At 42.8% G+C, this 11,618-nt stretch overlaps 1 protein-coding gene across 1 annotated transcript in view; it reads left to right on the top strand.

Moving 5' to 3' along the window:
- The first annotated feature begins 246 nt into the window (after positions 1–246).
- Positions 247–11,618, top strand: part of LOC121494852 (RING1 and YY1 binding protein) — a 79,198-nt gene continuing 67,826 nt past the window's right edge. Inside the window, exons 1-2 of the mRNA XM_041761848.1 lie at positions 247–462; positions 1,321–1,446. Of these exons, the coding sequence (XP_041617782.1) occupies positions 431–462; positions 1,321–1,446 (158 nt within the window). The 5' untranslated portion in view covers positions 247–430. The remainder of the gene's footprint in view (positions 463–1,320; positions 1,447–11,618) is intronic.

The raw sequence follows: 11,618 nt of genomic DNA, 5'->3' as shown, positions 1-11,618 counted from the left end.
CGCACGCTCCGCCGCGCCGGGCCGCCGGGCCACCGGCAGGCACGCGCGCCCCCAGCGCGCACACACTCCCGGGCACGCACACCGACGGCCCGGCCCACGTCCGCCACGCCCCGCCCTCCCCCGCGCCCCGCCCCCGCCCTCGCGGCGCCGGCCGCCGCGCTCCCATTGGCCGCCCGGCGCGTGACGCGCGGCGCCCGGCCCCGCCCCTCGTCAGTCACTCGGCGGAGGCGGCGCTGGCGGGGACTAGTCTCGTCCGGAGACTGGCAGCGGCGGCGGCGGCGGCGGCCGGAGCTCGAGCCCCAGCGGCGGAGGGCGGGCGGGCGGGCGCGGGGGAGGGAGGGGGGCCGGTCCGCGACGACTCCCCGGACGGCGTTTCTCCTCCGAGCGGCGCCGGTTTCGGCTTTGGGGGGGGCGGGGGTACAGCCCATCCATGACCATGGGCGACAAGAAGAGCCCGACCAGGTACCTGCTCGGAGCGGAGGGGGCGGAAGGGGCGGGAGGGCTGGGGGCGGGCGGGGGCCGGCGACGACTAGGCCCCGGAGCCACCCGGGGCGGGGGGAGGCGCTGCTAAGATGGAGATCCGGGGGCGGGGGGAGGCGGCGGCGGCGGGCGGTGGCGGCGGCGGCGGCGGCGGCGGCGGCGGCGGCGGCGGGAGGCGGTGTCGCTCCGGCTCGGGGCCGGCGGCCGTGCGCGCCGCAGCCATGGCGGCTCCTCCTCGGCCGCCCTCCGCCGCCGCCGCCGCCGCCGCCGCCGCCACTCCTCCCAGACAAAGGGAGATTTAACCAGGTGGGGAGGGAGGGAGGGAGGGCGCGAGCAGGGGAGGGGAGAGCGAAGGAGCCGGCCCACTCCCCGCCGCCGGCCTCGGGCTGCCCCTGCGCGCCCCCTCCAGATCCGGCCCGCGGCTCCCCTGCCGGCCCCCCCAGCCCCACGCTCAAGTCCACAAGTCCGCCCGCTTCCTGCGCCCGCCGCGGCCCTTCCCGGGGCGCCGCCGCCGCCGCCGCCGCCGCCTGCCGAGCGAGGCAGCGCGGCCCCGGCCCCGGCCCCGGCCCCGGCCCGGAGGTTGCAGGGTGCCGGCGGCGGGGGCGCCCCCTGCCCTCCTCCCTCGGTCCCCGGAAAGGGAGGGAGGGAGGGAGGGTGGGTGGTCGCCCGAGCGAAGTTTCCAGCGCTGGATCCCTGCGGAATCGCGACGGCTCACCAGCGCCTGTGTTGTGTTTTTTTTCTTTCTTTTTTTTTTTTTTTTTTGCCGTTTCTCCACCCCCCCCCCCCGCGCTCCTCGTCTCTCTCGCCTCCCCTGTCCCCCCACTCCTCACCCCTTCGAAGGCCAAAAAGACAAGCGAAACCTGCCGCAGACGAAGGCTTTTGGGATTGTAGCGTCTGCACCTTCAGAAACAGCGCTGAAGCCTTTAAATGCAGCATCTGCGATGTGAGGAAAGGCACCTCCACCAGGTACTTGAGGATCTGTGTTAGCTTTTGTTGAAGGACTTTTCTTAATTTTTTTTTTTTTTGTTTTTTAAAGGTGGCAGAGAGGGTACAGAGCTATACTTGGTGCCCCCTTTCCAACTTGTTGATTATGGCTTTTTTTTTTTTTGCATTTGGGGGTGGGTCATGTGTGGTCTTGGTTGTGTGTATTTCGTGTTGGGTGCAAAGCCTCCTATGCACTGAATGATTTATGGGAGGGAATTTTTCCAGGTTTTCGTCTTATTTCAAACAGGCTGGATTTATTTGACACTTGTATCCATTGGCTTATTGGTATTGGCTCAAAAAGAGAGGAAGCAGTGCTTTTGCTATGGATTGTAGGACTTTAGACCTTTTATTTTTGCCATGTGTAGAATGTTTTTAATTTGCCTGAACTGAATTATTTTTTTCTTCTCTGAGCCATTTATAGTTATCTGAGGATGCTGGTTGTTGTGTGTGTGTGTGTGTGTGTGTTTTTTTTTTTTTTTTTCCTGCCTTGAGCTGCAAACGTCTGTTATTTTCTTGGGCTTGAAAATAAATGTTGGGGATTGATAAAGTGGATTTTTTTTTTTTTTTGGAAGGTCGAGCTGTCAATTTGTGTGGTTTTTTTTTTTCCCATTAGCTTATGCAGAATGGTGATGAAGGACGATTTTGCAAAATGGTGAAATGGATAGACTGTTTTGAAGTTTTTTTTGTGTGTGTGTTTTAAAGCTTTATTACGATGCAAAGAATGTTGAAAGAATTCTTTTTCCTTCTTGGGAAGGTAGTAAATCCCATCTGGTATCAAAACGAGTTGAACTGCTCCACATTTTAACATTTAGATATATTTGGGTAAAACGTCAAAGCTGGATTTTGTAGTCTTTGGGTCATCTTTTAAACTGAATCTGGAGTTTGTGTCAGTGATGTTAGAGTTTGAAGTTAAACTATTCTTGATATTCATTTAATGGGAAGGCATTGTGGTATATGTATGTGAAAGCTGGGGAGAAGGAATGAGTTCCTAGTGGATCCTTGAAGGCTTAAGTTGATTGCCAGAAGTCTCATTTCATCAGGTACTTGTTTCTGAGTTGGTGGTGTTCCAATATGACTGTGTAGTAGTACTCCATAGTTCTAACTGGATGTTATTCTTTGACTAAATGAAGGCGTCCTGTTAGGGTTTCCTTGCTTTATTTATGGATTACATAGGATATTGGGTCACCTGAAGAATTTAATTCCGGGATGAATTATATTGGTCCAATTACTTTACTGGTGGAGCAGTTCTGTGACTTCCACTACTTAAATAATGAGTGCTTTGAAAAAAAGTACTCAAGAACTAAAAATATTTCTCCAGAAGTTGTTTTTACAGCAAGTTCATGTCCATTTTTGTATTAACCATAGAACAAATTTAGCTAAAATAAAAAGCACTTATTGGGAGCTTAATAGATTTTGTTTTGCTCTCTGAAACAGGGAATTCCATCAAATGGCATGAAAGTTTAGAAATGTATTTATTATTTAAAGCAATAGTGATTGTATTATATTTATAAGTAATGTTTTTTTACATGTAGAATCCCTCAGGGGCCAAACCTCTTTATTGTGGTTTTGCTTTGAGTGTTACCGTAGATGATGTTCAAGTAAATGACTAGGAAACTCCTAAGAACTTGAGAACTTTACTGGTGAAGAGCAAAACCAAATTCAAGTTTACATCTGATGTATTGCTGGGAATGATTGTCTTATAATGAAATGCATTTCAGTTTCTACGTGTATTTAAAAAATCTGACTTATCAACTTTTTGGAAATATGTGGGAGGTTTTGATTTTAAAAGCAATAGAAATGTTTATAAAGTTTTTTTCAGAGTTACAGATGATGACAGTGAAATTCAGTTTTTTAACAAATTGAAGACGAAATATTTTAAAGTCTGTTCAGGAACAGGATACTTTTCTCTTTAAGGGTTTTCCTGTAGTTTTTTGAGGTCTCTTATTGAGTAGAATTTGAACACAGATTTCCAAGATCCAAGGACTTAAACGCTTATCAAATTGTGATACCTGTATGTGGCCTAAGTTTGTTTCATCTTGGTTATTATCAGTGTTTGGATGTTTAAGATCTATTCTTGAAGGCATCATTAAGTGAAAAGTAAACAATATTTTGGCTTTCTTACAGTATGAATGGGTTTCATGTAGAAAGGCGAATATCACAGGTCTTCCTTCAGGCTTATCAGGTGTAGAAAACTGTTGGTTAATTTCTCTGCCATACTAGTTACTGCTGTGTGATTTTTCCTGGGTCTTACTCTTGTACTGTATTTGGTACCTCAAAGACTTTTAACATTTTCTGCCTTGCATAGTTTTAACCAGACCTGGTATTGATGACAGTACAAAACTTGTTGGGTTTTGGATGCTGAGTAATAGGCAGAAATTTGTGATTTTAGAATAACTTTTAAAAATAATAAAAGGGCTTTGTTAACCTGTGTTGACTGGTATAGAAGTTGGGTTTTATTGCTCAGAGCTGGTGTTTGGTATTCGTCTTATACAGCCTAGCTGGTGGCCTCGCCAGTGGTCATTTGGAGTTTGTTCATCATTTTTGTCATTGTTGCCATTATCTACCAAGTCAACCAAGGAAGTCAGGTTTTAATTAGTAGGTCTGGTTGGACACAACTGTATGCACTCTTTGAGGATAGAATTGATGTTACTTAATTTGATGAGGAAAATATTGAGTGTTCTACAAAGAATGTTTATTAAGCTCCTAAGATGCGAAATACTGGTCAAGATAATTGGCGAGGGGTGGGAGGGTTGGTTGGACATGTACAAGGATGATCAGAATCCAAGCTATACAGGCTCTGAGAGATGTATGAGTGAAGTGCTATGGGAGATTGGAGCAGTCTGAGTTGGGGAATCAATTAGAAGGATTCCTTCTCCCCATTTCTTCTGAAAAGGGAATTGATTTCTAAAAAATCACCTGCCAAATTTTTATGGTTATTGTCACGTGTATGTTATATATTGAATTCTGCAGGTAGATTTGTGAAAGTGATGGATAAGGCCTTTTCTTCTTGCAGCAGCATAGAGCAGAATGAAAGTCGAGGGTCAGATGCTCCCAAGGAACATGTTAGGGGAAGGAGGAAGAGATACTTAATGAAAGGCTACTTGGAGGCTCAGGGGGCAATAGAGATCTGTATTTTGGATGTGTCAATTATATGGAGGGTCTCTGGGTCTTAGATACACTCCTTTTTCTACCTATATCATCCTGCTCTCTACCTTTTGCTGGTGATTTTTTTAATAGTTTCATTGAGTTTTATATACTATAGAATTCACTAATTTTAATGTATATATGATTCATTGAATTTTAGTTATCTTAAAGACTTGTCCAACCATCACCACAAACCAGTTTTAGAAGATTTCTTCATATCATATGGTTTTCTCCTGCCTGTTCTGTGATACAACTTAAGAGATTAGAGGGGTCACCTGCAGCCTCCTCCCCGTGCTGAGAGAACTCCAGAGTAAGCCGTTCAGTATAGGAAATAAAGGAGTGTGTATATAAGGTGGCTGTGGGTGGGGAGGAAACACTATCCCTTTCCTAGGTGATAAATTGAAGATAAAGTGGGATTTCCCAACCTTGTTTGCCAGTCTCATGAAAGATGATAACCACCAGTTTTCTGAAGGAAAAACGCCTGCAAATTAACAAATTTACTTAGCCATTTTGTTAAGTTGAAGCTCTTGAGTGTTGAGCAGAGTAACTTCCTATACTTGGTGATGAATAAAATATACTTAGCTTTGGTTTTGCTACTTTTATGAATCCAACCATGTTTTTGTTGGAGATACAGATTGCCAAGACCCTGCTGCAACTCTAGCTGATTGGTGAGTGGTTCTTTGATCATAGTGCTGCATTTTGACCTTCTGCTACCGCTTAAATGACATTCATTTGAAAATGGGTAGATTTTTGCTCTGGGTAGTTACCATAGATTTAGAACTTATCCAGTCTTTAGTGCCAGATTTTATCCTGATACTGGGTTCAAATCATGTTTATTTTGAATACCATCCCCCTGAAAAGTGTACTGTTTTTAGAGCTTTTGCAGACAAGTAGAAGTGAGGAATTTACTTTAGATATGTAATAATATCATGCCATTAAAAAAAAAAAAAAGTTGGTACTCCATTTGTAAAATGCTTTTTCCTTGTTCAAGAACTCGTATTTCAAAGTTGTAAATTTGGACGTTTTCTCTTCCTTAAGTTCAGATAGCCTAATAACTGAATATCCGTTGAATAGTCATGAAGTACTTCAGTTTTAGGGGAAAAAATACATGATTTGTGGCAGTTCCGATCTCGCTTCAAAAGTGCATCACCCTGAGTTACTTTTCAGATAGGAAAACTCCCAGAAAGCAGGGGTGGGGGTGTACCTAATCTGGAGCAGAGCCAAGCCACTTTCCTATGGTTTTGGATCATCCACCACAGTGGTTTTGCTCCTTAGGTCACATTGGTTTTACTGTAGTGTTTGTCTTTCACAGAATTTCTCCATAAAATACATGGAAAAATTACCTGTCTTCCGAACCATCAAACCTTACCAAACCTTTCGGCCTCAAAGCTGGTAGAGTTTTTAAAGATCACTCTTATCCAGAAACAGTGATAATTTATTTTGTATTTGCTATTACATTGGACTTACTGATTTATTGGTACTAACTTGATCTTATGTATACTTGGTGACCTTAAAGTAAATTACCTGGGTAGTTGTGGTTATTTGACAAGTTTTTATTGAGCTCACAGCTAAATGGGCTCTGGATATACAGTAGTGGAAAGACAGACAAGGTGCTTGTTCTCATAGAGTCTGAATTACTATGGAGAAGAAGAGAAATAAACAGAAAAATAAAGTAATTTTGGCCAGTGGCAAGTGTTTTGAGAAATTAGAGCAGAATGTGGAACTATAGAGTGATGAGAACTGGGGGAGTGACTGCTTTCTAGACAGTGTTAAGATACACATTTGCCTTTTTAGGCAGCATGCATGCTGCTTTCTTTTGGAACAAGGGGATAGTTATTTCTGTAGGTTATTTCTCTAGCCTGTGCCATCTAGCTCATTGGGTTGGGGACAGTTTAGAGTTGGAACCTTTGTGTACAGGCTACTCAGCTTTTCCTTAGTTGCATGCCCTATACTGAGGCCAGGCCAGCTAACTTGTCAGTATATCCTGTTAGTTACTGGGATGGGAGTTTTGAATGGATTATTCATGTGGCATACATTTATCCTGTGCTGTCAATGCTGAAGAAATGCCAAGATTAATAAAAACTATTTTGGTAAACAACAGCTACTTGAGGAAGTTGTCGGCACTAACTCAGTTCATTATTAGTACTTCAGGTAATAGTGGGTCTCTGTCTCCTTTGCAGTTTGAACTAAAACATTCTACAGTCTTTCTGGCTCTCATTTTCTCTTTGGCTCTGTCACCAGGGCCTTTTTTTGTTTGTGGCATCTTTTATCCTCCCCATCAGAAATGTTCCCTTCCTCTTTTTTAGGTAAAGAGGTTTTTTCTTTTTTCTTTTTTTTTTTTTGGGGGGGGGGGTTATTTATTATTTGAAAGATTTTATTTATTTTGAGAGAAAGTGGGGGGAAAAAAAAAGAAAGCAGAAGGAGAGAGAGAGCGCACTTGATTTAACGGAGTGGGATTAAGGGCTCAATCCCATGACCCTAAGATCATGATCTGAGCCACTCAAGAGATGGATGCTTAACTCACTGAGCCACCCAGGTGCCCCTTTAAGTAAACTTTTTGAACTGTAGCGTACATATGGAGAAGTGCACAAATCATAATTAAAAGGCTTGAGGAACCTTCATAGGATGAAGACACCATGTATCTTGTACCCAGGTTAAGAAAACATTACCAGGACCCCAGAGTCCATTGTACACTCTTAGGACGGTCACTTCAGCCACCGTCCTAACTTCTAACGCTGGAGAGGAGTTCTGCATGTTTCTGAACTTCGTATAAGTCATACAGTTATGTTCACTTCTGTGTCTGGCTTCTTGAGATTCATCCATGTTAGTGTATGTGGTTCTTGTTTTTTCAACCAGTGTTGCTGTTTTATCCTAAGAGTATCTTAGAGCTCAACTCTGCATGTAGACCCTTAAACATTCTAGAGATAGGATCTCTCCCTGATAGCTTTTTATTACCTATTTAGTTGAACACAGTTGTTTTCTTTCAGCTGTAGTGTAAATTCACACATCATTAGGTGTAAGGATAAAATCTGGTGTGTGGAACTTTCAACAGTACAGAAATGGAGTAAACTTTTGCTTCTCATCAGATGTGGTGTTTATCAGTCATTTATATTTCAAGTCATTGGTTAAGTAAACAGAAAATTCCTGCTTTCAGAAAACCTAACAAATATTGAAAAGGTAAGACGGTAAAAAGATGTTCAGTGATGTAAAGCACCCAGTGGTGATAGGCATGGAATGAATGAGCACATGGTAGAAAGGTCTGTATGGGTACATTGGGAAAGGCCTCACTGAATCTGGAATTTAAATGAGGCCTTTATGATTCTGTAGAGTTTGTTGTACTGGCTAACAGAAGTTGTTTGCTCCCTCCTACATCCTTTTCAGCTCTTCCTCATTTCAGATGTCATCCATACCTTTCCATTTCTCCCCACAGACTGGTAATTCTCATACACTATTAATCATCCATCACCACCCTTATGCATGCATGTTCATGGCTATCAAATCCAACTGGTTTTGGGGCCTCTCCACTTGGTCAACTTATATCAGCTCCTATTCTTATTGCCTTCAAGATACAAAGTCCAAATGCTGAGTGTCACAATAGTCCTTTCTTGTTCCTTTAGGATTTCTGGAAGCAGACTGCCACCACACCCCATCTGCCCTCCACATACAGCATGTGTGTGTTTCATGCCAAACTGCTTGTTTCCCAAGCATGGGCCTATCTCATTTCCATACCTTCACACCTTCCCTTCTCTTGATTTTCTCTGAAGTGCTTTCCCTTGCTTCTGTGTCCTGCCTAACTTCTATTTGTCCTTCTAGATGTTTCAGGAGGTCTTTCCATTGCCCTCCAACCAGGTGTACCTCATCGTAACACTTGAACAGAATTTTTATTTGATCACTTACTATGTTTTCACCTTTTTGGAGGGCAGGACCTCTCTTTCTTTAATTAATTAATTTTAATTTGAGAGAGAGACGGAGATTGAGAATCTAAGCAGTCAGTCTCTCCGCACAGCCTCAGAGACCCCTGTGGGACTCCATCCATCTCATGACCCCGAGGTCATGACCTGAGCGGAAACCAAGAGTCTGATACTTAAGTGGCTCAGTTAGGTGCCCCTTAAGGGCAGGACCTTTCGTTTCACAGCTTTATTTTTCTTGAAAATCTAGTACAGTGCCTGGCACTTGACAGGGGCTCAGTAAATGTATATAGAATAATGAAGACTAAGAGTTTAAATTGGAGTTCTCTTTAAAACTGTTCCAGTTTAAAAGTTTTATCTAGGGCAGCCAGGGTGGCTCAGCGGTTTAGTGCAGCCTTCAGCCCAGGGTGTGATCCTGGAGACCTGGGATCAAGTCCCACATCAGGCTCCCTCTGCCTGTGTCTGTGCCTCTCTCTCTAACTGTGTGTCTCATGAGTAAATAAATAAAATCTTTAAAAAAAAGTATTATCTAAGAAATATGCTTTCATACTAAGGCTTGGATCGTGTATGTGTAATGTTACTGGTTTAGGGGAAAGTTGTCTTTATGAAGTATGTCCTTAAAAGTGGTATTCCTGTTTTTCTGGTTTTGTTTTTGTAAACGTGTGCTGGAAATTAAACACGAACCTTCAGCGTTGGCCGCTGTAGGCAGTGCATTTTTTTTTTTTTTTTTTTAACTTTTACGCAGTGCATTTAAAGTACTTCCTGGAGTGGTTTGGAGCTTTATAGCATTAGCACATTTACCTAAATAAGAACTGTGACGATTCTTTTTGGGTGCCCATTTGGGAACTAGATGGGTGTGCTTGTTTGTAAGCTGGCATTTAAAGGCAGTTTAAAAATGGGCACAAAACGTTTTGGGTGTTATTATTATGCTGTCCATTGTAGAAGTTGTGTTAACGTACCTATAAGTTGGAAGTTGTACTTTGTACATGGAGAATATTACTATCCTGTTGAGTAATTTGGATTAATCACTTGTGTTAAATTGAAGTTTTGACTCATTCACTTCATTTATTTAGCATTAATTTCAATTCCATGCAGTGATTGACACAGACTGTTGTGTAAAAGAAGAAATCTCAGTTAAGGCAATGAATGTAGTAAACTGCAGTGTTAGAAATCATGAATAGTTGAAATCACAAGGTAAACAGGTGAAATTTTAATTTTTCAATAGCATTTGATACTACTGCTCTCCTTCCCTGCCTCCATCAATTTAGAAAAACTAAATTATCTTTTGGTTGGAAAAAGAAATGGTGGAAGGGATATGTAAAAAAAAAAAATCTTAAAACTTTATAATTTAAGAACATTAACAATATATATTAAGATGAAGTTCACTTTGAGAGGGACAAAAAATTAAAGGTGATGTAGGATGCTAATTTCATCAGCCTGTATTGGATCTAAAACCAGTACGTGGTGGTTAGTCATGGAGGAAACCAACTTTGTGACTGCTTTCTTTTTGTTTTTGTCTTTTGAAGACTTTATTCATGAGAGACACAGAGAGAGGGAGGCAGAGACACAGGCAGAGGGAGAAGCAGGCTCCATGCAGGGAGCCCGATGTGGGACTCGATCCCAGGACTCCAGGATCACGCCCTGGGCCAAAGGCAGGCACCCAACCGCTGAGCCACCCAGGTGTCCTGGTGACTGCTTTCTAAGAAGAGATCAGATTCCACACGTAGGTTATAAGGTTTATACTTGTTCATTCCTTTATATATATTTTTTATTTTTATTATTTATTTATGATAGTCATACAGAGAGAGAGAGAGGCAGAGACACAGGCAGAGGGAGAAGCAGGCTCCATGCACCGGGAGCCTGACGTGGGATTCGATCCCGGGTCTCCAGGATCGCGCCCTGGGCCAAAGGCAGGCGCCAAACCGCTGCGCCACCCAGGGATCCCTGTTCATTCCTTTATAGAACTAAGAGTTGTTTAGTATCATAAGTCTGCCAGAATATTCAGGGTTTCAAGAAATAATTCAGCTCAAACTATCTTAAGTCAAAATAAAACAATTTTGTTGTCTTCGGGCATCTGGGTGGCTTACATGTCGGTTACATGGTTGCCTTTGAGACTTAGGTAATGATCCTGGGGACCTGAGATCTAGCCCCCACATCAGGTTCCCTGCTCGCTGGAGTCTGCTTGTCCTCCCCCAGCCCACATTCTCTCACGCACACATGCTCACTTTGAAGGAAATAAAACAATAAGGTCTTAAAAAAATTGTTTTTGCTGTCTTAACATAACCAGTAATGAGAAGGATACCATTTAAACTCATAATCAACTGCAGGAATCAGGACTCCTGTTAACTTGCCCAATTCCTGGGCCATTCTTTGTTTCCTGGAGGTTGGGACGGTTGGATTGGCCAAGGCTAAGCAGTCTGCAGAGTCTTACTTGAAGAAAAATGGAACACTTAACCAAGTGGATAGGAAAATAGCTACCATAGTAACACACCTTTGTAACCGGGTAATACTCATATTCAGTTCAAGTTTCAAACTATAATAAACAGGGTGACTGGAACTCTGTTTACCTGGTACTTACACATTTTTATCATACAGATAAAGGAAAGATTATCAGTCCTTTGGTAAAATTTAAAAAATCTGTATATGTTATAGGTTAATTTCCTGTACTATTACCTATGATCATGGTTCTCTTTTATTTTAGTTCTGAAGATGGTAATACATGCTTATTATAAGAAGTTTGAGGACAAAAACATAAGCAAAGGCCACCTATATTCTGTCACGCAGAATTTTTTTTTATTTGTTAACCAATTTATTCATGCTCTGGACCACAAATATTTGAGTCACTATAGTTCTCCATGTGCTGTTTAATATGCTAGTTCATTGAATTTTCAGAGTACTATAGGTGGTAGTTCCATGTAGGAATAGGAATGTCAGGCAGCGTGTGATACAAAACATTTAATCTCTGGTTTGAAGGATATGCATTCTGACTTGTTAGTTTCATGTGGTTTATTTTGGGTTTTTCTTCTAAGGGAAATTTTTTTTGAACACTTAATGGTTTGGGGGATTCCTTTTTGTACGAAATAAAGATAACATCCAGTTTCC

Source organism: Vulpes lagopus, chromosome 7 (genome assembly GCF_018345385.1).
Source record: "Vulpes lagopus strain Blue_001 chromosome 7, ASM1834538v1, whole genome shotgun sequence".
NCBI lineage: Eukaryota > Metazoa > Chordata > Mammalia > Carnivora > Canidae > Vulpes > Vulpes lagopus.
The sequence above is the reverse complement of the archived record's forward strand: the minus strand, read 5'-3'. Positions and strand labels throughout refer to the sequence as shown.